We start from the raw sequence: 26307 nt of genomic DNA on the forward strand, positions 1-26307 counted from the left end.
ACTCACAATGGAAGCGATACTGGTGCCTGCTCGAGCAAATTGATGAACAATGGGATGACAGTGCTACAGACAGTGCTTAATTAGCATAAAAAGGTCTGGAATCTGCATCCACTGATAGACCTTGAACAATTTGCTGTTTGTTTGATTTGCACTATGATGCAAAGCAAAATCATCCCAGTGCTTTCTGTCTCTGTGGCTGCCAGATTGAATAAGGGAGAACATATGAAAAAACAAAACTCTGGAATCTGATTTTTATTATTTTATTGTTTTCTCTGTGGGGTAACTTCTGATTTACTAACTGATGTTTTCTTTTCTTAAGAAAAGGGTTGTTATAAACAACCTCAACGGCCACACTGCTCGAGTCAATTGCGTACAGTGGATTTGTAAACTGGATGGTTGTGAGTATTAATACTTCATGTTCCTAGTCTTACTTTATGATAAAAGATCTTACTTTTATCGCATTTGTTAATTTAGCACTAGCTTATCTGATATTAAGCAGATGAGATAAAAGAGGGGATGCCATCTGACTGCTCTGACCTCTTCTTTCCCTTCAGTTGAATCCTGGGTAATGTAACACAGCAGGGAGTAGGAGGAGGGTAGAAGCAGCTCCTTGAATGATAAAACCCTTCTCCCTTGCTCATGGATGTCTTTGTATCTGATGTTAAAATCTAGCCCAGGCTCTCAGGATACAAGGGATACACTCTGCCACTGAGCCACTTTCCTGGCATACACTCTGCCACTGAGCCACTTTCCTGGCAGATGGGGTTCAGGCTAGGATTTGGAGAACCAGCTTATGGGTCTATTTCTGCCATGGACAGATTGCCTCTTATTTATTAATTTTTGTTCTTGGACCACATCTGGCAGTGCTCAGGTGTTACTCCTGGTTGTGCACATAAGGATCATTTCTGGCAAATTTGGGGGACCATATGGGATGCTGGGAATTGAACCTGGGTTGGTCGCTTGCCATAAAGTCAGTTGTTACAGATGTTAAAGATTTAAGAAATGAGAACTGGCTCTTGTTAATCCACACCTTTCCCTTCCTCTGCCCCTTTATAATTTTTGGTTAACATTTAATGAAGTTTATTGTCATTAAACAGAAACATTAAAATTTTTACTTTAGGCCTAGAGAGATAGTATAGCAGTTAAGGCACTTGCCGTGTATGTGGCTGACTAGGTTTGTTCCCCTGTACCCATATGGTCCCCCTAACACTGCAAGGAGTATGTCCTGAGTACAGCTAGCTGTGGCTCAAACCACTTTTCTCAACTCCCTACAATTTTTTTTAAACCTTCAAAGTTAAAAACTTAGGGCCAGACAGAGAGTACCAGCAGGTAGGGTGCTTGCTTTACTGACCCAGGTTTATTTCCTGGCACTGCTAGGTGTGGGCCATAAACTAAAAAATTTAAAAAATTACTTAATGTTTGTTTAGGGCTACGCCTGGTCATGCTCAGGGCTTGCTCCTGGCTCTGTGCTCAGAGGTCACTCTCGGAGGGCCTGCGGGACTATATGACGTTTGGGGATTGAACCTGGCTCCTCTGTATGCAAGACAAGCATGTTACCCACGGTACTATCTGGCCCCCAAATTTACACTTTTTGTTGTTTCTGGTCACACCCAGTGGCAGTACGCAGGGTTTCTTGCTGGCTCTGTGCTCAGTGATTACTCCAGGTGGTGCTCAGGGAACCGTATGTAGTACTAGGTATCAAATCCGGGTTGGCTGTGTGCAAGGCAAGCGCCCTATTACTGTACTGTTGCTTTGGCTTCCACATTTACATTTTAAAATAAACTAATACTTTTATTTTCAGCATATATTTTTATTAATTTTTAAAACTAAATCACCATGAGATACATAGTTACAAAGTTGTTCATGATTGGATTTCAGTCATATAATGTTTCAACATCCATTCCTTCAGCAGTAATATTTCCCACCACCAGTGTCTCCTTTCTGCCATTTTCCAGCCTGCCTCCATGGCAGATAACCCCCACTCTCTCCCTCTTCCTCTCTCCCTCTCCCTCCCTCTCTCCCCTCCCCTCTCCCTCCCTCCCTCTCTCTCCCTCCTTCCCTTTTCCTTCTCCCCTCCCTCCTTCTCTCTCCTCCTTCCCCCCTCTACCTTCCTCTTCCGTCCCCTCCCCTCTGTCCTCTTTCCCTCTCCCTCCCTTCTTCTCCTTTCCTCCTCTCTCTTCTTCCCTCCCTCCCCTCTCCCTACCCCCCCTCACTTTCACATTCTCTTTCCTTTGGGGCATTATGGTTAGCAGTTCAATACTGAAAAGTTACCACTTAAATCCCTTTACCTCCTTTCGGCACTCAGTTCTTGTCCAGAGTGATCATTTCCAACTATCACTGTCATAGTGGTCCCCTCTTTATCCTAACTGCCTTCTCCCACTCTTGTGGCAAGCTTCCCTCCCACCAACAATAAATGAGACTCCTTTCTCCTTGTTTCCATGCCTGCGCTTGTTCTTGTTCTTTTTGATGTGTGCCAGTCTCTGTGGTGTGAGATGATATCTTATTGTTGTTTTGATTTGCATCTCCCTAGAAGTGATGTACAGCATTTTTTCGTGTGCCCCTTGGCCATTTGTATTTCTTCTTTGAGGAAGTTTCTGTTCATTTCTTCCCATTTTTTGATGGGGTTGCATCTTTTTTCTTGTAAAGTTCTACTAGTGCCTTATATATCTTTGATATTAACCCCGTATTACATGGGTGTTGATTAAGTAGTTTTTTTTCCATTTCGTGGACTGTCCTTGTATTCTGATCTCTATTTCCTTTGTTAGTATTAATTTTTTTTTCTATTTTTTCTTTTTGGGTCACACCTGGCAATGCACAGAGAATATTCCTGGTGCTGCATTCAAGAATTACTCCTGATGATGCTCAGGGGACTGTATGGGATGCTGGGAATCGAACTCAGTCAGTCGTGTACAAGGCAAACACCCTACCCACTGAGCTATCACTCCAGCCCCAGTGTTAATTTTTAATGTGGTTAGAAAGCTCTGCTTTGCTATTTATCTGTTGCAACACCACTAGTTGTGTAATTGCTGGAAAATACCACTGTAAACTGCGAGAGAATGAGAACAAAAACCTTGAATAATTCTTAGTATTATAATGAAAATTGTAATTTTCATTATAATTGTAATGAGCTCAGCAAGTTACCTAGAGTATCCCGCCTGCACAGCAGAGCCTGGCAAGCTACCCATGGCGTACTTGATATGCCAAAAACAGTAACAACGACTGTCCTCATTCCCCTGATCCTGAAAGAGCCCCCAATATGCCATTCAGCTACACTAGTACTCTACAGGGATAAATGGAAATGTTACTGGCGCCCGCTTGAGCAAATAGATGAACAACGGGATGACAGTGATAACAGTGATAATGAAAATAATTTTGACCACTCAGGTGTAGAACTTACCTAAACAAAACCTTTTTGTTTTGGAGAAGTTTTTTAAAATTTGGGGTCAGCGTGAGCATTGATTATTCCTGGCACCCCTTGTGCCCTGAACATTGCCAGATGTGCCCGCCCTCTTAAAGTAACTGTAGAGGAATATGAGTACTAAATTGTGAGGCTTGGGGCTGGAATGAAAGTACAGCGTGCCTTGCCCGAAACCCTGGATCCTTAGCATCTGAATCCTGCCAGGAGTGATCCTTGAGTGCAGAGCCAGGAGTAAATTCTGAACTCTGCTCAGAGCTCAGGGTGTGACTCAAAAACCAAAAAATAAATAAATAAAATAAAATAAAAGTGTGAGACTTGCTTTTCTAGCCCATGTTCTCCTTTGAAAGCTTATCTCACTTGCTTGTTACATTTCTTTGCTTGGTTATTTCCACCCTGGAGAAGTTTCTGTTCTCTCTTGAACACACACTCTTTATCTCCCTTCACATCTTTCTAAACAAGTTTAAATAAAAACTCTGTTACCTCCCGTGCTATCTCTTTGGGACCATATGGGATGCTGGGAATGCAGCTGGAGCGATAGCACAGTGGGTAGGGCGTTTGCCTTGCATGCGGCCGACCCGGGTTTGATTCCCAGCATCCCATATGGTCCCCTGAGCACCGCCAGGAGTAATTCCTCAGTGCAGAGCCAGGAGTAACCCCTGTGCATCGCTGGATGTGACCCCCAAAAAAAATTTAAAAAAAATTTAATTTTTATTTTTTAATTGAGTCACTGTGAAATACATAGTTACAAAGCTGTTCATGATCAGGTTTTGTTGTGCCCGAGTGTCAGATCCCCAGTCACAGAGAGACCAGTTCCACACACAATAATGCGAAAGCAAAGGAACTTTATTACTAGCTTGAGCCATTGCTAGCTCAAGCTAGGGTCCAAGTCGCATCCAACACAGTGGAGTCTTGTCAAGGACCCAACTCCAAATCACAAGCAGTTTATATAGGGTTCAGAGTTAAGAACAGTTTCTATATTGGTCTATTTTTAGCATCGGCCCTGTTACAATAGTGGTCATCAATTAGACGATGGTTAGTAAGAGTTTCTAAGGAGGGTACAGCAGTGACCCCTCATGACTGGCCAGAGACCCAACTGCGCAATTCCTTGTCTCGGAAAATTACTCAATTGGGAGTCTACCAGAAACTGCAAGTTCTGTTTTGGGGAAACAGAAACTGAGGCCTAGTTGAGACTTAATGTCATATGAAGCCTCGCAGTTTTAGTCATGCTGTGATCCAACACCGGTCCCGTCATCAGTGATCCAACATCAGTCCCGTCATCACCATTTTCTACCACCAGTACCTCAGTTTCCCTTCCAACATACCTCCTCCCCAGCCTGACCATGACAAGACACTTTCCTTCTCTCTCTCTCTCTCTCTCTCTCTCTCTCTCTCTCTCTCTCTCTCGCTTGCTCGCTCTCGCTCTCTCTGTCTCTGTCTCTCTGTCTCTTTCTCTGTCTCTGTCTGTCTCTCTCTCTCTCTCTCTCTCTGTCTCTCTCTCTCTCTCTCTCTCTCTCTCTCTCTCTCTCTCTCTCTCTCTCTCTCTCTCTCTCTCGCTCTCTCTCTCGCTCTCTCGCTCTCCTTTCCCTCCAACCCCCTCTCCCCCTCTCCCTCCCCTTCTGGGTTTCCTGGTCTCAGCACAGACACGGAGAAGTTATTGTGTTTGTTCCTTTACCTACTGTCAATACACAGTTCCTATCCAGTGATCATTTCCAACTATTTTTGTCATCGTGATCCCTTCTCTATTCCAATTGCCTTTTCCCTCAGCACTTGAGGTAGGCTTCCAATTGTAGACTAATCCTCCTTGCCCTAGTTTCTACTGTCCTTGGGTATTAGTCTCATATTATGTTGGTTTTTTTTTTTTAGTGCAGTCATTCTATGTCTGTCCCTCCCCTTCTGACTCATTTCAGCATGATACTCTCCATGTCCATTCAGTTATAAGCGAATTTCATAACTCCATTTTTCCTAACTGCTAAACCTTGAAGTTCTGAGTAAAAACTTAATGTTCTTGTTTTCTGGTGGGCAGACTTAATGATTCATTGTTCTTCACAGAGATGGCCACAGAGACTGTAACTGAGGAATTTATAACCATGCAGCACAGACGAATTTGCCATCTAAAATAAACTGTCTTCCTACAATGATCCTGTAAACATAGTAGCCCTTCTTGCATCCAGTTACCTTAATCTTGCATGAAAGTAACAATTGTAGAGGGACCGGAAACCTAGCTTTGCAGCCCGATAGAAAAACCAAAGGAAAAATAGCAAGTTACTATATAGTTGGTGAAAGCAGGAAATCTCTGCCTTTTATTGTACTACTTTGCTCTTCTTCCTTTTTTTTTTTAATACTTTATTTATTTTGCTGTTTGTGTCACACACACTGATGCAGATACCCTCTCCACTGTATTAATACTTAGGCCCCTCTCTCTTTTTAGTGTTGAACTTTCTGTCCCTCTGCAGATTATCTATGCTAACTCAGTAGATTTGACTAAGCCATTTGAAACTTGCTTCTTTGGAGCTTGCTGCTTTAGTGATTTTGTTTTTTCCCAGCAGGACTTCCCCCCCCCCCAAGAACACATTATGTGGTCTAAAAAAGGTGCTTGGGGCAGTTTGTCGTTCAGTGCTTAGGAATTGATCAGCAGGGGTTGGGAGGGAGTGAACAGTGCTGGGAGTCAAACCCAGGGACCGTGTGTGCAGAGCTCACACTTCAGTCTATGGCGCTATCCTTCCTTCCCTATTTTATAATAGTGTTTCATTTTGTTGTTTTGGGATCATAACTGGTGAGGCTCAGAGCTTACTCCTGGCTCTTCACTCAAGGATCACTTCTGGGGTGAGCACCAGAGATTGAACCTAGTCTGTCACATGCAATGCAGATATTCTACGTGCTGTACCATAGCTCCAGTCCTTGAAGTAAAATTGTTTTACTTAGGACATAGAGAGAGAGGTCCCATAAAGTAAGTGACACTGCCCAGGCTAGGCTGCTGGCCACTCTGGCATGGAGTGTGCCAGTTGTAGCTCTTAACAGACACTTGCTGTCTGCGGACTGTGCTTTCCACACAATCCTTCCTAGGGGAGAGTTTAATCACTTCTTCAGGGCAATGAACATGAAGAGTTTGGGCAGCCACCTGCGAGATGATCTTACATCATCCCAGGAGTATGATCTTAGGAGCCTGATCTCAAATGAAAAGTGTTTTTTTTTTCCTCCATTTTGGGGGCCATACTTGGCAGTGCTCAGGGTTTACTCCTAGCTCTGCACTTAGGAATCACTCCTGGCAGTGCTGGGGATGGGGATCGAGGGAAAGGGTGAGAGAACCATATGAGATGCCAGGGGTCGAACCCTGGTCGGCCACGTGCAAGGCAAATGCCCTACCTGCTGTACTGTTGCTCCAGTACCCTCAAATAGAATGTTCTTTACTATTCCTCAGGTGCTTTCTCTAAACATCTAGCACGTGGGTGAGAAATAGCGGTCATGTGGAAAATCCAAGCCAAAATATTTGTCTAGTTTCAAAAATGTCACATGGTTGATAGCAGTAGCTGAATATAATGTCTTGTGTGTATTATCCTGTTGAAAGTATTTAACCTGAATCTTTGAGGAAACAGCTAGATAAATCAAGTTTGAGAAACATTTGTAAAACAGCGGATCTTGACTCCCATTTTCAGCAAAGTGAGGGAGTTGCTATACTATTCTAAGTTAAAAGAGACTTTTAAAAAGGACTAAAAGGATGTGAAAAACATACGCACAGCATATGGCCCTTAGATTCTGAATTTTTGTTCGTTTTGCTTTTGGGCCACATCCAGTGGTGCTTAGGGCTTGCTCCTGGCTCTGTTCAGGGATCATTTCTGACAGGGCTGGGGATCAAACTCAGGCCGGTTGCAGGCAAGGCAAGCACCTACCTCCTCTATACTCTCTCCAGCCCCAGATTCTAAACTCTTAAAAAGGTTCCAAAAGCTGTTACTTTGATGTTTTAATACAGAGTATGGTATTACATAAGGATGCTGTATCAATTTTAAATTTTGTGTTTGTGGCTCTCGGTTTCTTTTAGGCTCTGCACTCAGGAATCACTCCTGTTGGTCCTAGGGGTGGGATGGGGGTGGGGGACAAACCCAGGGCTTTATACCACCAAGGCATTAGTTTTATTACTGAGCTAAATCCATTGCCCCATAAATTTTGTGTTTTGGGGGCATCCCAAGTGGTACTCAAGGGACCTGGGGTCTCCCCACCTGTAATTGGCCGACCCAAGCTGGTGGTTCAGTGATGCTAGTTGCTAAGAATGACTAGGGCTGCCCTACCTTGGTAGTGTTTAGGGGGCCATGAGGGCACACCTGGCTATGCTTGGTAGGCCATGTAGTACTGGGACACCCACCTGGGCCAGGTCATATATGCCCCTTGATTTCTATAATAGCTACTTAAGCTCCCCCATAATTTTGTGATTTATTTTTATTTTATTTTATTTTTTGCTTTTTGGGTCACATCCAGTGATGGTCAGGGGTTACTCCTGGCTCTGCACTCAGGAATTACTCCTGGCGGTGCTTGGGTGCCAGGGATTGAACCCAGGTTGGCCACATGCGGGGCAAATGCCCTACCTGCTGTACTGTTGCTCTGCCCCCCCCACCCCCCCATAATTTTTTTAAATGTGGTCATTGTAGTTACATATGAGAAGGTTCTAGTTTTTAGGATAATTATTTATTGTGTGGTCCTGGGGATCAACCCATTGTCTCATGCATGCAAAGCCTGAGTTCTACCACTGAGCCACACTTCCACCAATATAATGAAGGGTTTGAGGATCAGAAGTCTTACTGTCTGCAACTCGCTTTGAAATGGTTATGAAAATTAGAAGGGTTTATATGTATCTATATAAAGTAATCTTAACTAAGTGAGGCAAAATTTAACAGTGGATCTAGGTAAAGGGTGAATATATTTTTTATATGTTTTCTATAGCTTTGAAATTTGTCAATAAATTTGGAGAAAAAAGCATAAAACAAAAATACTACTGTTATGTATTTTTTTTTCAGCTCCTTGTACTGAATTAGTTTCTGGAGGATCTGATAATCAAGTAATTCACTGGGAAATAGAGAATAATCAGGTGGGTAAATATGTTTTTGTTATAAAAAAATTACTAATATCTTTTATTGAAAAACTGTTTTCTTAATTTCTGCCAAGTTCTTCCTATGTTATATTCCCTCAGGGCCCAGGGAGAAGTACAGGAAGTAATGCAGCCACTATTCCTGGCACTGCATCATTCCCTGAGCACCACCAGGGGTCATTCATGAGCACAGAGCCAGGAATTGACCCAAAAGCACCCCACCCCATGCCTCCCAAAAGTAGAGTTCCCTCATACTTATTTTTCAGTAGATTCTATATTTTCCATACTCTTATCACTAATATCTGCTCCCTGTTCGTACACTGATCATTTTTGTGAATTTTCTGCCATTTTGGAGTAATTGAATGATTGGGGGTGCAGGGTTTGGGCCCCCCAGCAGTGCTAGGGCTACTCTAGGTATTGCTTGGGGAACATGAGGTGCTAAGGGTTGAACCAGGGTCTCTAGCATGTGTTCCCGCCCTTTGATCTGTCTTTCCAGACTCTCTTCTGGAATACTCTAAGTCTTATTTTTACATAGGTGGGGGGGCAGGCTTTCAAGCAGTGTATGGAATGTCTACAGGCCTCTCGCAGAGACCCTGGCTGTGCTCCACGAGGGCTCCATGTTCAGTGTGGTGCTGGTCAGCCCTGTGGCACTAGAGGACATGCAAGCTCCTGGTTTGCTGGGAGGGCCGGGCAGTGTTGGGAACTGAACTCGGATCTTAGCCTGCTCACCTCTCTCCCCCTGCTCAGTACTAATTTTTTATTTTATTTTATTTTATTTTATTTTATTTTTTGTTTGTTTTTGGGCCATACCTGGCTGTGTCCATGGCTCACTACTCTGTGTTCAAGGATCACTCCTGGTGGGGCTTGGGGGACCATAGGAGGTGCCAGGGATTGAACCCAGTTTGACCACATGCAAGGCAAATGTCCTACTCCCCGTTGTACTCTCTCTCTGGTCCCTAATTTTAATATGCTGTTGTTGTTTTGGGTCACAGCTGACAGTGTTCATGGGTTACTCCTGGCTCCTCACTCAGGAATTACTCCTAGTGGTGCTCTAGGAACCATATGGGATGCCAGGGATTGAATCCTGATCAGCCACTTGCAAGGCAAACACCCTGCTCCTCTGTACTTTCTCTGTAGCCCCCAAAGTCATTGATTTCCAAGCAGAGGAGTGTGACTGTGACAGGAAGATTATTAGTCTGTCAGTTGTGCCATGTTAGAATAAGAAACAATGTGAAGTTAGAGGTATTAGGTATACTTCTGAAGGTAAATGCTTTTCTCATTGAATAGCTTGCTGTTAAGGGAGTGGGGATCTGGTGGGTAGGAGGAGTAAGTAATCAAAAATGGGTAGGATAACCCTGGAATAAAGGTGCTTCTACAAATGAAACTAGGCACCTGAGAAGTAGTGCAGGAGGCAAGGCACTTGTCTGTTTTTTGTTTTTTGGTTTTTTTTTTTTGCTTTTTGGGTCACACCCGGCGGTGCACAGGGGTTACTCCTGGCTCTGCACTCAGGAATTACTCCTGGCAGTGCTCAGGGGACCATGTGGGATATTGGGAATTGAACCCAGGTTGGCCACGTGCAATGCAAACGCCCTACCCGTTGTGCTATTGCTCCAGGCGGGTAAGGCACTTGTCCTGAGGCAGACCCCAGTTCAGTTACAGCATGCCTAGGATCACTCCTGATCATGAAAGTCAGGAGTGCTCTCCTGGTCACCACTGAGTGTGTCCCAGAAATCCAAGAGCAAAACAAACACTGATGTGAAAATAGACAAGTAGGAGGATAGAAGTGAAATTCAGTTATAACCTATCACTTGAATAGCTAACTCGACATCCAGACTTGTTCTGAAAGATGTGATGGTTGGAGCTTTGAGCCACACTAGTGAGATTTGCTGGAGTATTTCCTGGGTACAGACCAAAGCTTCTGTCTGTCAGTAGGGAAGACTGTGTGTTTAATAGTCTAAGGCAGAGCTTAAAACTGTGACAAAGGGATCTGACAGGGAGGAGGAGAAAATGAGGATGAAACGCATCAAAGAGGGAAGAAGGGAATAAGAGGATTTAAGGGAATGGGCTGCACATCATAATCTTAGGGGCTTAAAGGTTTCCTTTCCATATGTATTTCCATACACACAGGTGTTTAACACACCTTGAGGTAAGGAAATAGTTCTAAGCCGGTGTAATAAGAGGTTTGGTTCTTTGAATAGTGAATGTTTTTATAAATGTGAACTTGAGAGATTTTAGTTTTTCAGATTCTCTGGTGATTGAAATAGAACCCTTCTTAAAGATGTGAAGTGTTTTCCACAGAATTTAACTTTTAGGAGATAGTAATACTTGAAAAATTTAAATATAGAAGATTTTAAAGAAGGGGAAAACTACAAAAATCTTCATAAAGTTGACATTATTTTGGATCTTTAGTTATATATGCATAAATACATATATGAGATCTCACTGTAGCTGAGTTTTCTTCCAGTTTGTTTTCTTCCACTTTTTTTTCTGTTTTGTTTTGGGGCCTCATGTGACAGGGCTCAGGGGTTACTCCTGGCTCTTATCTCAGGGATTACTCCTGGTAGTGCTCAGGGGACCATATGAGATGCCAGAGATTGAACCTGATCGGCCACATGCACTGTATTATTGTTCTGGCCCCAACCTGATTTTCTTGTTTTTTTAAGTCAGAAGTTAGTGACTCGAGTTATTACAGGAACCTAATGTACACCGATTAATAACCTGGTAAGTGGCAGAATTCTGCTTGAGGTGACAACCAAGGAGGCATTGGGAGAGTGATAGAGCAGCAGATAGGGAACTTGCCTTGCAGGTACTGACTTGGTTTAATCTCTGGCATCCCACATGGTACCCTGAACTCACCAGGATTGATCCCTGAATTCAGAGCCAGGAGTAAGCCCTGAGCCCTGCCAACTGTGGTACCTGAAACAAAAAACCTAAAAGCAACTGAAGAGGCATGTAAATGATACTCTGTGTCATCAGACAAGTTAGAGAAGATACTTCTGAGAGAAAGTGCTAGAATCTCACACATTTAGGAGCCAGAACAATAGTGTAGCAGGTAGGGCTCTTGTCTTGCACAGTGCAGACCTGGGTTTGATCCCTGGCACCCCATATGGTTATGGTTTCCCAAGCCCTACTAGGAATGATCCATGAGCGCAAAGCTAGGAATTATCCCTGAGCAGTGCCAAAAAAACCACACCAAAAAAATCAAGAATCTTGCACATTTAGAAGTCTGAGTCAAGTTGGGGCCCGAGTGATAGTTTGGCCCATAGGGTGTTTGCCTTGCACACAGCCGACCCAGGTTTGATCACCAGCATCCTATATTGTCCCCCAAGCACCATTCGGAGTAACTCCTGAATGCAGAACCAGGAGTAACATCCAAAGCATCGCCAGGTGTGACCCAAAAGCCAAATAAATAAGAACTAGACTAAAATTAGCGTAAGGGGCTGGAGCAGTGGTACAGTGGGTAGGGTGTTTGCCTTGCACACGGCTGACCCAGATTCAATATGGTCTCTCATCACTGCCAGGAGTAATTCCTGAGTGCAGAGTCAGGAGTAACCCCTGTGTATTGCTGGGTGTGACCCAAAAAGCCAAAATAATAAATAAATAAAATTAATGTGAATTATGCCACATGGATTATTACCTAATGTATGACAGGTAGACCATCTTAGTAAGTAAATGGGATTTCCTAGTTTTTCCATTTTTTTCCATGATACAGTTGATTTGTCCGACAGTGTCTGGTGACCTGGTTACATGGAGCCAATTCCGATGCAGTCTATAACTGATGGTTTGTGACTGATGGACTACAGATTGATGGCACTGTAGACAGTTTTATTCAGGACCAGCAGTGATTATATAGGGGCAAAGGGGATTCAGCACATGCAGGATGAGGGCAGGTGGTAAGTGGGAGACAAAAGTTAGTTCAATAATTATATGGGGAAGATCGGTATAAGCAGAAACAAAATTATTTATTTAGATTCCATCACTATGGGGCTGGAGCGATAGCACAGCGGGTAGGGCATTTGCCTTGCATGTGGCTGACCCGGGTTCAATTCCCAGCATCCCATATGGTCCCCTGAGCATTGCCAGGGGTGGTTCCTGAGTGCAGAGCCAGGAGTAACCCCTGTGCATTGCCGGGTGTGACCCAAAAAGCAAAAAAAAAAAAAAAAATTAGATTCCATCACTATTGCCAGTTATTTGTCTAGATTTCATTATTACCAATTAATTATCTAGATTCCATTATTACTAATCAGTTATTGGTCTAGATTCAGTAGGTGTCAACGTCCCATGTTTCAAACCTACTCACTGGTGATTGCCAATCATTAATCTATCCGGAAAAGTCAGTCCCCCTCACTCTACTCTGTCACCCCCCTGTTCAGGTCCTGGGAGCATCCTAGCAGTTCAGCCAGTCCAGTTGGTTTGGGGGCTTTGCCAGCAGGAACTTCAATGTACAGTGATGCCATATTTTGTTCCTTTTCCCATTATATATGATCCTTATTTCAGAAGAGCATAATGAGTGGATATTAATAGTATTTTATTGTAAATGTAAAAGTATTTTGAATGTATATCCATATATTCTGATGGATATAGGATATTTACTAAATCCTTGAGCATAATCTCTCATTGTCAACTCCCCCATTACACTACACTGTGAAAAAACCTTTCAGATGCTACATTTACTAAGAGACCAAGTTTTACTTCACTAAAATTGGGACATAAGGTAATATGATGTGTAGTAACAGTGTTCTATTTTGTACTCTGAATCTTTTCATGAGCAGTCATCAGACTAGTACATAAGGAACGTTCCACCAAGCTGCTCTCTGTCCCAAAATAAGTGAATTTCATTGTCTTTCTGTAGTAGTAACTATCTACCTTTTTATTGTCTAGAGTTTGCATCTGTAGTATTTATTTAATCTGTTTGCTTTAAAAAGTGATGGAATTTTTTTTCTGTTTTGCATTTGGCTTTCATTATTTGTTGTATTAATGTTGTTATCTCCTCAGAGTAGATTCTTAGGGGCTGGAGTGATAGCACAGCAGGTAGAGCATTTGCCTTGCACATGGCCGACCCAGGTTCGATTCCCAGCATCCCATATGGTCCCCTGAGCACTGCCAGGAGTAATTTTTAAGTGCACGAAGCAGGAGTAACTCCTATGCATGGCCGGGTATGACCCCCCCCCCAAAAAAAAGCAGAGTAGATTCTTAGTCTTGTGATTGCTGTATCAAAGGGTTATGTATATCTTCTATGTTGATCATATGGTTAGAGAGAATTCTTGAAAGTTTAAATTCTCTTCAATTGAGAGAACCTATTCTGGGTTAGATTTTTTTTTTTTTGTGTGTGGGGAGGTTGTGGGTGGGTAGAGGTGGGACAGTGGGACATAGGCCGTACCCAACAATGCTCAGGACTTATACCTGGCTCTCTACTTAGGTGTTCACTACTTTGAACTCGGGTCAGCCATGTACAAGGCAAGCGCCTTACTCGCTGTAATTTCGCTCCAACTCCAGGATTAGGAATTTTAACAAGATCTTTAGGTCTGCGGTTAAATTAAGGTGAAACTGGTAATTCTTTTTTTTTTTTGTCATACCCAGCGATGCACAGGGGTTACTCCTGGCTGTGCTCAGGGGCTACTCCCATCTTTGTGCTTTGGGGTCACTCTCAGTGGTGCTCACGAGGACTGTGTGTTGCAGGAGAACAGACCTGAACCTCCTGCACACGCAAAGTTTGTGATTAGTTTGTTGAGCCATCTTGCCAGTGCTGGGAATTCCTTTCTAACCATGTCTTCCTCATTCTTTCTGACTTAGCTTTTAAAAGCTGTCTGTCTCCAAGGCCATGAAGGACCTGTTTACGCAGTCCATGCTGTATACCAGAAGAAGGCATCAGATGTTACCTTACACACACTGATAGTTTCTGCGGCTTCAGATTCTACTGTTAGAGTGTGGTCTAAGACAGGTTCTGAAGGTAAGTTGAGAGTCTTTATAATCCAGACAATGGAATAGCTACAGTTAAACGAACAGTAACTAGAAGAGTTTTCACAATTTTTTTCAATTAATTTTAAAATAATATAATGTAATTCTAATCTAAGTGTCTCTGTTTCACCTTTTCAAAATTTATTTTTAATCAAATTGTGGGGGGCGTTTGTGTTTTTTTGGGGGGGAGGAGGGAAGAAGGTTTGGATCCCATTTGGCTATGCTCAGGGCTTATTACTGGCTCTGTGCTCAGGGATTGCTCTTGGTGGTTCTCCAGGGGACCATTTGTGGTGCCAGGGATCGGGCATGGCAAGCGCCTCATCCACTGTGGTATCTCTTCAGCCCCTGTACCAGGTTGTTAATGTCAATTCCTTCTCAAATCTTTCGTGTATTTTTTTTTTTAAGAATTTTATTTTGTTGGGGGGGGTGCGGAGGGGGTGGAATGGGAGGTGTACTGTGTGGGATTTTTTTTTTTTTTGGTGGTGGGATATGGGCACTGGTGAAGGGATGGTTGTTTCAGCATTGTATAACTGAGACTTAAGCCTGAAAGCATTGTAATTTTCCACATGGTGATTCGATAAAATAAAATTCGTATTAAAAAATAAAAAAATAAAGTATATCTCAAAAAAAAGAATTTTATTTTATTGAATCACCATGTGGAAAATTACAATGCTTTCAGGCTTAAGTCTCAGTTATACAATGCTGAAACAACCATCCCTTCACCAGTGCCCATATCCCACCACCAAAAAAAAAAGTACACATCCCATTCCGCTCCCCCCCCACCTTGTAACTGATAAATTTCATTTTACTTTCTATTTACTTTGGTTACATTCAATATTTCAACACAAACCTCACTATTATTGTTAGGAGTACCCTACTATAGTCGGACCTGTTGTGAAGAGATATGAGGTTTTGGATTTCTGTACTTTAGCAACTGAGTCCAGAGAGATTTCTTCCAAATATTGGATCATTGCAAGCTTGTAAACCCCATCTGTGGTCGTCATAATATGGCGGTCACCACGCCCTTCACCCCTGGCAAGGAAGAGGTGAGAGAGAGAGAGAGATACCTTTTCCCTCCTGGGCTGGCATGGGGCCGAGGCTTAGTTCTCTGTCTGGAAACAATCTGCGAGGAGCTGCCCATGCCGAAAAATTTAGCTGGCATCTGGAGTCACGCTCGTGCAGCTGCAGAGAGGCCGCACACACGTGCGACCCCCAGGATCACATCTCTTTTGTGTATTTTTGTTCTCTGTTTAAATTCACCATTTAAATATACATGGGCAGTTGTGAATTTAAATCACAACAATCCTGAGCTGATTTCTCTCCCAGCTGACATTTAAGATATGATACTCTGAAAATGAATATACTCTTAAGCTGTCTGTTTTTTATTGTTTCTTAGTGACATGTCTGCAGACCTTGAACTTTGGAGAAGGAGTCACTCTGGCTCTCTCTTTATCGTTTTTGCCTGAGACTGATAGTGAGTATTCTGTTAAGTATATATGAAATGAGCACTATGTTTTTTTTTTTGTTGTTGTTGTTGTTTTTGCTTTTTTGGGTCACACCCGGCAATGCACAGGGGTTATTCCTGGCTCTGCACTCAGGAATTACTCCTGGCAGTGCTCAGAGGACCATATGGGATGCTGGATGCTGGGATTCGAACCTGGGTTGGCCACGTGCAAGGCAAACGCTCTACCCGCTGTGCTATCGCTCCAGCCCTGAGCACTATGTTTTTTATATCTACAGATAATGATGTCTAGAATCTCAAAGAACTGGTCTTAATATCTGTTTGTTTTGGGTTTTTGTTCTCAATGATGCTCAGGGACCAACCTCTAATGAAGGAGCCTGGGGATTTTGCATAAAATTTGTGCACTCAGCCTGTTGAGTTACCTCCTCAACCCTTTGGGTCTCTAAATATCTCTATCCCCGTGGCCCCCTCCCCCCCACACACACATTTTTGGGCCATACCCAGCAATGCTTACTCCTGGCTCTGCACTCAGGAATAACTCTTGGCAGTACTTAGGGGACTATATGGGATGCCAGGGATCAAAACCTGGGTCAGACACATCCAAGACAAATGTCCCACCCGCTGTACTATCACTCTGACCCATCTGCATCTAAGTGTTTTTTTGGAGTGTGTATATCTGTGTGTGTGTGTGTGTGTGTGTGTGTTTGTGTAGGGAGGGAGGGGGGGAGAGGGGAGATATTTTCATGAAACAAAGTGAGACATAATATACTTTTATTTTTAATATTTGTGTTCTCTGAGTGTTGAACATGAAATTAAAGAAGTATATGGAATTTTGGTAGATGTTACAAAATTTTGTGACTTAATATGTATTCAGGATTGATACTGTCATTTGTTAAATAAAATGTTGCTATGGACTGGAACGATAGCACAGTGGGTAGGGCATTTGCCTTGTGCGCAGCCGATCTGGGCTTGATTCCTCCATTCCTCTCGGAGAGCCCAGCAAGCTACTGAGAATATCCTGCCCACATGGCAGAGCCTGGCAAGCTACCCATGGCGTATTCGATATGCCAAGAACAGTGACAAGTCTCACAATGGAGACGTTACTGGTGCCTACTCGCACAAATTGATGAACAATGGTATGGCAGTGCTACAGAATGTTCCTATGTAGTCACCTAATGTGGGAACATTAACTAGTTATGTAGAAGATGAGATAATCTGCGAAAGTACTGAAGGTGAACCTGTGAAAATCTCTCAAGATATCAGCCTCCTTTTCCTCCTGTATGGTGGTTTGTCCAAGACTGCTTAAAATCTTAGAACAGAAAGAAATCCTTTTATTGTTGTGAGATTCTTTTTTTTCCTGTCTGATTATCCTCTAAAAGATGATAGCCACTAAGGGTCAGTTCCTTTGCACTAAGTGACCTAGAGGACAGATTTGTTAGACAAGAAAAGGGTGGAAGTGTGCCCAGTAACCACTAGTCTCTTGGCCTCTGTGACAGAAATGACAGCTTAGTTTCATATGATGCTTCACTTTGTGTGAGGATCCCAGAGTTGGGCAACTGCTTCCCTTTTGGTTTCATAACAGACTTTTAGTTCATATGCATCTGTCTTGAGGCCTACTGGAGTTTTTTGTATTTTTGCTTTGATTTGTGGAGGCTGATTTCATAACTGCATCTTTCCCACTTTTGAATCACATGTTTATTTACATGCTTTGTGATTTGATATCTGAACTGTTTTATGAAGTTTGTTCCACTGTTGAATTCTCAGACGAGATGTGTAGCTCTCAGAGCAACAGACATACCCTTAAATATCTGGGCAATAACCATGTGCTGTGCTGATAATAGCTCTTCTATTTTATTGTTTAGTCATGCTTACAGCCGTTCATATTCTCTAGGCTCTTTGAAATGCTTCCAACTCATTCTTGAGCTTCTCTGTTATAAAATAATGGGAGAAAGGATTTTCACTTAACGGTGGCTCTTTGCCTTGTGACTTTTTTTTTTTTTTTTTTGCTTTTGGGTCACACCCGGTGATGCACAGGGGTTACTCCTTGGTCTGTACTCAGGAAGTGCTCAGGGGACCATATGAGATGCTGGGAATCAAGCCTGGGTTGACCGCATGCAAGGCAAACACCCTACTCTAGAGCTGTACTATTAGAGCTGTACTAATAGAGCTGTACTATTGCTCTAGCCCTGCCTTGTGACTGTTTAACAGAACATCTTAAAGTGTTTATTCTTACTGATTGATAGAACATTTTCAGTTTGTCTGAAACTAGAACTCAGAATCTTTCCCTAGAACATAGAATCTAGCATAGGTGATAATCATATGTATTGTTTTTTGTTTTGGGGTCACACCTGGCGGTGCTCAGGACTTACTCCTGACTGTGCTTAGGGATCACTCCTGGTGGGGCTCGGGAAACCATATGGGGTTCTGGAGATTGAATCCAGATTAGCAGTGTGCAAAGCAAGCACCTTACCCTCTGTACTATTGCTCCATCCCTGATAATGTTAATATGTGATGAGATTCTTACAGCCTCTTGTTTCTCTCCAGTGCCTGTACTAGCATGCGGTGATGATGACTGCAAAATTCACTTATTTGTTCAACAAGATGATCAGGTAATTAATGATATTATTTGAGACTACAAATATTATGTTCTGTTTAATTGTGTGTCTGTTCAGATTTTTAGAATATGGGGGATGTTGTAATCAATTAACATAATCCGAAGTGATTACAGCAGGTCTTGAACTGTTAGGCAAACAGCAGCTGTTAGGTTAGAAAGGAGACGGAAGATGGAAACATTTAGAGTATTTGAAATTTGCAAATGTTTCCTGTTCATACTTAGGTAATACAACATTTTCATTTCCAAACAAAAAAATCTGTCTTATATTTCATTATGACATTTTCCTCGGTAAAAATAGTTGATGCAGGGGCTGGAGCGATAGCACAGCGGGTAGGGCGTTTGCCTTGCACGCGGCCGACCCGGGTTCGATCCCCAGCACCCCATATGGTCCCCTGAGCACTGCCAGGAGTAATTCCTGAGTGCAGAGCCAGGAGTAACCCCTGTGCATCGCCATGTGTGACCCAAAAAGCAAAAAAAAAAAAAAATAGTTGATGCAGGGCCAGAGCGATATTACAGCAGGTAGGACATTTGCCTTGTACATGGCCAACCCAGGTTCATCTCCAATATCCTATATGGTCCTGGGAGCACTGCCAGGAGTAATTCCTGAGTGCAGAACCAGTAACCCCTGAGCATAGCCAGGTATGACCCAAAAAAGCAAAAAAAAAAAAAAAAAAGTTGATATTCTAGGATAGTGACCAAATGAGATCACTGATACAAGTGGTAAATTCTTACATCAAGTCTAATGAGTTTTATCTTTCTAGTTTCAGAAAGTGATTTTTCTTCGTGGCCATGAGGACTGGATAAGAGGTGTGGAATGGGCAGCCTTTGGTCAGTATAAAGTTTTACTAAAGTCTATCTGATGGGTACAGATATGGGTAGCTTAGATGAAAACCTCTTTTAATTTTATTTAATTTTGTGTATTTGCTATTTCCAGCTAGGAAAGGGGACACCTTTCCCCTCTTCTGTCTTTTAGATATTAATATAAATACCTAAGGTATAAATATAGTATAAACGGACACGTGATTATTACACATAAAGACGTCCTTGTGATTATCTTCATTTTGAGTACTGGGAGTGTTTTGGGTCACATTTGGCAGTGCTGCGGGGCTGCCTCCAGCTCTGTGCTTCCGAGGAGGTGGTGAGTGGCTGGCTTGGGATGACTCACGAGACACTAGGAGTGTTCGGCCAAGTGGTGCTGGGAATAAAACTGTTGGCCACGTGAAAGGCACGTACCTAGGCTCCCGTACTATCTTCCCACTTCTCTTCTTATTTGGAGTTTGGACCATACCTGGTGAAGGGCTCTGCACTCAGGAGTAACTCCTGGCAATGCTTAGGGTTCTAGATGGGATTCAGGGATTGAACCTAGGTTGGCCGTGTCCAAAGTAAATTCCCTGTCTGTTGTACTATCGCTCTGGCCCTAATATTACTATTTAAAAAACCTTTTTTGGCCTTTGGGCCACACCTGGCAATGGTCAGGATTTACACCTGACTTTACACTGAGAAATTACTCTTGGCAGTACTCTAGATCATGTCTGATGCCTGGGATGAACCTGGTCTGCTGTGTGCAAGGCAGATGCCCTACCCGCTGGACTATCTCTACATCCCTCCTCTTGTGAAGTTCTTTGTAAAACATAGTAGGCTGTATATTAGAATACGATGAGTTATAAAAATTTACTAACATTATATAGGTAATCATTCTTAGTTGAAAGATAAGGATGCAAAATCTTTTTTTTTTTCTTTTTGGGATAAGGGGGCAGGATGCACACCCAGTGGGTCTTGGAATATTTCTGGTTCTATGCTCATGAGTAATCTTTGGTGGTGTTTAGGGTACTATATGCCAGGGAGTGAACCAGGGTTGGTTACATACAAGGCAACTAACTGCCTTACCACCTCTATTGTCTCCCTAGTTTTTTTTTAGAAAAACATTTTTTTTGGCAAGTCTTACAGCTATGTTCAGGGCTTACTCCTGGTTCTGTGCTCAGGGGTCACAACTGGTAGTGCTTGGGGGATCATCTAGTTTGTCAGGGATCAAACCTGGATTGACCATGTGCAAGGCAAATGCCCTACCCACTAGACTGTTGCTTTAGCCCCAAGTCTTAACTCTTTCAGGAAAACCGAAAATGGGCATATTTTAGAGGAGAAAGTCTTATACTAAATTTAATAGTATAATACTTTAAAATCATAAAACTTGTTTTTTAATTAGGTAAAGATCTCTTCCTAGCAAGCTGTTCACAAGATTGTTTGATAAGAATATGGAAGCTCTACATTAAATCAACATCTAAAGAAACTCATGATGATAATATAAGATTGAAAGAAAATACCTTTACTGTGGAAAATGAAGGTAATTAATGAAGATAGTTGAGCTAACAGTACCTTAAGTATGAGTCATTTTTCATGTATGAAACGTTTTTTCTTCCAGTTCCTTCTATTGAGAAAGTATTACTGAATTTGCACAAGAAATATCTAAAGGATCAATGTGAATTATGATTTCTTTGTTACAGAACATATTCATGGGTGTGGCCTAAAAACACATTGGAATAGCACCTCAGAGTATTGTGGGGTTTTTGATTATTTTGTTTTGGGGCCACGCCTGGTAATGCTAACGGGTAACTCCTGGCTCTGCACTCAGGAATCACTCCTGGTAGTACTTGGAGGACTACATGGGATCTTAGGGATCGAACCTGGGTTAACCAAATGCAAGACAAGTGCCTTACCTGCTGTACTATCTCTTCACTCCTCAATAGCACCTCAGAATATTGTGGAATATTGTAGAGTTGTTTTTGTTTTGGGGCCACACCCCAGGATCCTCAGGACAAGTGCCTTACCACACCTCTACTATCTCCCGAGTCACTTTTTAAAAGGAGATTTTCTTTTTTTCAAGTCTTTTTATTTTTGGTGCTGGTGAGGGCAAGGTGTGGGGGGATTGGGGGCCATACTCGGCTATACTCAGGGCTTACTCCTGGCTCTGCACTCAGGAATCACTCCTGGTGGTGCATGGCGAACCATATGAGATACTGGGGATTGAACCCATGTATGCTGCACTATTTAACCATTGTGCTATGATTCCGGCATTTGGAATACTATGTTTTAAGAGATACTTTTGAGGGCTGGAGTGATAGTACAGTGGGTAGGGCATTTGCCTTGCATGCAACCGACCCAGGTTTGATTCTCAGCATCCCATATGGTCCCCTGAGCACCACGAGGAGTAATTTCTGAGTGCAAAGCCAGGAGTAACCCCCGTGTATCACCGGGTGTGACCCAAAAAGCAAAAACAAACAAAAAAGAAATACTTTTATACTGATTTGAATTAAAAATTTGAACTTGGGGGCTGAAGCGATAGCACAGTGGGTAGGGCATTTGCCTTGCACAACAGCCGACCCGGGTTCAGTTCCCAGCATCCCATATGGTCCCCCGAGTGTGTAAACACACACAAAAAGAAGGGGGACATGGGCAGCGGGCACAGGGCAGCAGCGCTCTATTTCTTCCGTCGCCTGTGTTCGGTAGTCTCCTGCAGCTTCCCCCACCCCAGGGAGGTTGATGGCAGTGATGAGGCAGGCGAAGGAAGGAACGATGGCCAAGCTGGTTGGTCTCAATTGCAGTTTATTCCATTCCCATCATTCTCCTCTGATTCTCCTCCTGCTTCTTCCTCCCCCATGCTACTTTATTCTCCTTCTCTGGATTTGGATCTGGCTTCTCCAGATCTGGCACTGGGACTGGCCCCCCACTCTTACAGCCTAGTTAAATCCCCAAGCATGAAGGGTTGGGGCTTACACATAGGTGTGGTCACAATCAGTAGGGGTAAAATTCTTTCCCTCAGGGGATGCTTCTTCTAGGACAGATTCTCTTTCAGCAGGATGACCCGCCCAAGAGCAGAGTCCCATGGGTGTGTTTCTCCTCTCCTTGTCTAACTAACATATAAGTATTCATAATATTAATCATTTTGAATGGACACAGCAAAAGATGCATTAAGCTTGTAGAATTGCTCTCCTGGGGCGATCTCGATCTCAGACTACAGTGCTCAGGCCAGATTAGTCTTTCCTATCCCTAGCAGGGTCCTAGTCTTGTCGTTGCTTTTGGATCATGACAGCATTTGTCCATGACCAAGCTCTTATAGTTAAGCATTAGGCACTTTGGCCAGGCTCATCTTGATGCCAGAGTAGCACATAACTCACCGCTTGCCCTGGGTCCATCCCGTCCCTCGTCGGAACCCCGCCTTTGGGGGTGCTAGGAAGTAAGGGCAGCTGAGACTTAAGTCAAGAAAGCAGATGCCCAGGAGTGAATAATATTCGAAGCCAATTAAGTCCCATGTTACAAAAGCATATTAACAACTGTCTTTCTTTGTCCATACAAAAAGGACATTGCTTTAAAGTAAACTATTAAAAAGACATAAGGAGAGGGGAAAGGCGATATTAACTTACAATACAAGTTCTGTGTCTTAGAAAGTTCTGACCTTACAAATTAACAGAGTCTGATTAGGGGGAAAAGCTGATTAACTGGTTGGTGAGGAGAGCATAGAAGTGGTTACAGATAGACAAAGGAATGGGAGTGACTCGGGAGCACTTTGGTTTTTTTTTTTAATTCTTTAATTGAATCACCATGTGGAAAGTTACAAAGCTTTCAGGTTTAAGTCCCAGTTATACAATGCTCGAACACCCATCTCTTCACCAGTGCATATATTCCACCACCAAGAATCACAGTATACATACTCCCCCTACCCCCCCCCCACCTCCCCAGCCCCCCACCCTGCTTGTGTAACTGGTAAATTTCACTTTACTTTCACTTTACTTTGATTGCATTCAATATTTCAACAACAAAAAACCTCACTATTATTATTTGGACTTTCTCCCCACTAAAGTCGGACCTGCAGAAAAGGAAGCATTTGATAATTTGTTTTCCATTGCTGAGAATGAAGAGATATGAGGTCAAGCGGCCACACTAGCTGCCGCACTAGCAGCCACACTCGGGAGCACTTTGATGGGTGTGACCCGATATATCTGAGCTGCTTGTGGCAAGGAGAACAGGACATACCAATGTTGTCTAAAATTGCTTAGAGATTATTACCAGATAAAGCCAAACTCTGTGGCAAGGGAGAAAGGACAAACCAATGATATCCTACACCCAAGCACTTCCAGGGGTAATGAGTGCATGAGCCAGGAGTAACCCCTGAGCATCTCCAGGTGTGACCCAAAAAGCAAAAAAAAAGAATTTGATCTTGGGGCCAGAGCTATAGTACAGCAGTTAAAGAGCCCCATATGGCCCTCCAAACACCACCAGGGGTAATTCCTGAGTGCAGAGCCAGGAATAACCCCTGAGCATTCCTGGATATGATCCAAAAAGTAAAAAAAAAAAAAAAAATCGTGACTCACCTGAGTTCAATCCCTAGCACCCCTTATGGTTTCCCTGAGCACTGCCAGGTGTGGCCCCAAAACCAAATAAATAAGTTTGTTCAGTGAGTTTTCTTCATCCAGAAATGCTTTTGTTATAAATATAAAGTCTGTTAGAATTGAGATTTTGCTAGCATAATTTGACAAGGAAAACCAGTAAATAAATAATAGCACTTTTTTTTTTTTTTTTTTTTTGCTTTTTGGGTCATACCTGGCCATGCACAGGGGTTACTCCTGGCTCTGCACTCAGGAATTACTCCTGGCGATGCTCAGGGAACCATATGGGATGCTGGGAATCGAACCCGGGTTGGGCGTGTGCAGGGCAAACGCCCTACCCCCCTACCCGCTGTGCTGTCACTCCAGCCCCAAATAATAGCATATTTTGAATACCTCTTTCTAGAAATGAGGTTGCTGCTGTTGTAGTGCCGAGGGATTACACTCATCCTAAGGATTGTGCTAGTTGAGAAAGAAACTGTCCACAGTGAATTAATTGCTGAATTAGTGAAACTATGTGTTTTAGGGACTAAATTCAGCCTCATACACATGCAGACCACCCATGTGTAACCACACAGAACTACATTAGTGAACTTGTGTGTATGTCTTTTTGTTCGTATTCTTTTATATTTTTAAAATTTGAGTCACTATGAATTTACAGTGCTGTTGATGATGAAATTTTATGCATGCAATGTTCTAGCTTCTCTATTCTGCTTCCCTCTGCTATTGTCCCCCCACCACATATCCCCCACCTTTTATGTGCACGTGTGTTTTACTGGGGATCTCAGATACCTAAAACATCTCCTCAACCATTGATCTACTTTCCTGGGTGGGTCCTTGGGTAGGGGTTTTGGTGTCATTTTCATTAGTGACTTTAAATTAAAAAGACCATAATATTTGCTGACTTCCTTTTTTTTTTTTAATTAATAGTTTATTTTTAATTAGTGAGTCAACGTGAGGGTACAGTTTCAGATTTATACATTTTTGTGCTCATGTTTCTCCCTTACAAAGTTTGATAACCCATTCCTTCACCAGTGCCCATTCTCCACCACCAGTAAACCCAACATCCCTCCCCCCCTCCCCAGTCCCGTCTCCCCCCATCCCGCACTGCCACTATGGCAGGGTATTCCCTTTTGTTCTCTCTCTCTGATTAGGTGTTGTGGTTTGCAATAAAGGTGTTGAGTGGCCATTGTGTTCAGTCTCTAGTCTATATTCGGCCCGCATCATCTTTCCCCCACATGACCTCCAACCACATTTTACTTGGTGTTCCCTTCTCTGAGTTGCCCAGAATGAGAGACCAGCCTCCAAGCCATGGTGACAACCTCCTGGTACTTATTTCTACTATTCTTGGGTGTTGCTGACTTCCTTTTTTAAAAAAGATGGTAATTAGACTTTTACACTCTTACCATGAGTGAGTATATTAGGAAGGCAAACTTAATTTGTGTTTACTTTGTAGTTGCAGTATAGTAGTAGCCATCCCCCAAAATGAGTGAAGTGGAACATGTTTCTCATATTTATTTATGGCTAGGAAGAAAAAAATGTTACAGATATTTAGAATTTTTTTTTTTTCTTTTTGGGTCACACCCAGCGATGCACAGGGGTCACTCCTGGCTCTGCACTCAGGAATTATCCCTGGTGGTGCTCAGGGGACCATATGGGATGCTGGGAATCGAACCTGGGTCGGCCGCGTGCAAGGCAAACGCCCTACCCACTGTGCTATCACTCCAGCCCTACAGATCTTTAAAATTTTCACTTGTGACTTTAAATAGGGGGAAGGTTAATAATGCATGTTCTTTCTATTGACCAGATATTATTTTCTAATTTAGGTGGTGACAAATTGCACAACTGAGTTCTAAAGAGGTGTTTTGTTTTGTTTTGTTTTTCTTAACAGCTTTAAAGAGGGAATACTTCTTCCTTTTGTGTTACAGGTATTGAAACAGCATTTGCAGTTACTCTGGAGACTGTACTGGCTGGTCACGAAAGTTGGGTAAATGCAGTTCATTGGCAACCTTCATTTTACAGAGGTAGGAAGAAAAACAACCTCATTTCAGATGAATTTTTTTTTTCTTTTTGGGTCACACCCAGCAATGCTCAGGGATTACTCCTAGCTCTGCACCCAGGAATTAGTTCTGGCGGTGCTTGGGGGAACCATAAGGGATTGAACCCTGGTCTGCCACATGCAAGGCAAATTCCCTACCCACTGTACTGTTGCTCTGGCCCCAATGAATCTTGCACGTGGAGTTTAAGCTGACAAGGTGAAGTGAAAGTATTTTTTGAAGTGAGGATGCCACATATGATGGTGCTCGGGGGCTATACCTGGCTCAGTGTTTAGGGACTTGCTCCTGCTGCTGCTTGGGGAACCTGTGGTACCACAGATTGGACACAGTCCTTCTGCATACA

At 42.9% G+C, this 26307-nt stretch overlaps 1 protein-coding gene and 1 pseudogene across 1 annotated transcript in view; both read left to right on the forward strand.

Annotated features, from left to right (window-relative positions):
• ELP2 (elongator acetyltransferase complex subunit 2) overlaps positions 1-26307 on the forward strand; it is a 56466-nt gene that overhangs the window by 2604 nt on the left and 27555 nt on the right. Inside the window, exons 2-9 of the mRNA XM_004606079.2 lie at positions 320-398; positions 8425-8495; positions 14289-14445; positions 15850-15927; positions 18460-18524; positions 19291-19357; positions 20733-20870; positions 25836-25931. Coding sequence (XP_004606136.2) covers positions 320-398; positions 8425-8495; positions 14289-14445; positions 15850-15927; positions 18460-18524; positions 19291-19357; positions 20733-20870; positions 25836-25931 — 751 coding nt within the window. The remainder of the gene's footprint in view (positions 1-319; positions 399-8424; positions 8496-14288; positions 14446-15849; positions 15928-18459; positions 18525-19290; positions 19358-20732; positions 20871-25835; positions 25932-26307) is intronic.
• LOC129403011 (small nucleolar RNA SNORA31) lies at positions 103-224 on the forward strand (annotated as a pseudogene).

This window comes from Sorex araneus, chromosome 2 (assembly GCF_027595985.1).
Source record: "Sorex araneus isolate mSorAra2 chromosome 2, mSorAra2.pri, whole genome shotgun sequence".
Taxonomy (NCBI): Eukaryota; Metazoa; Chordata; class Mammalia; order Eulipotyphla; family Soricidae; genus Sorex; species Sorex araneus.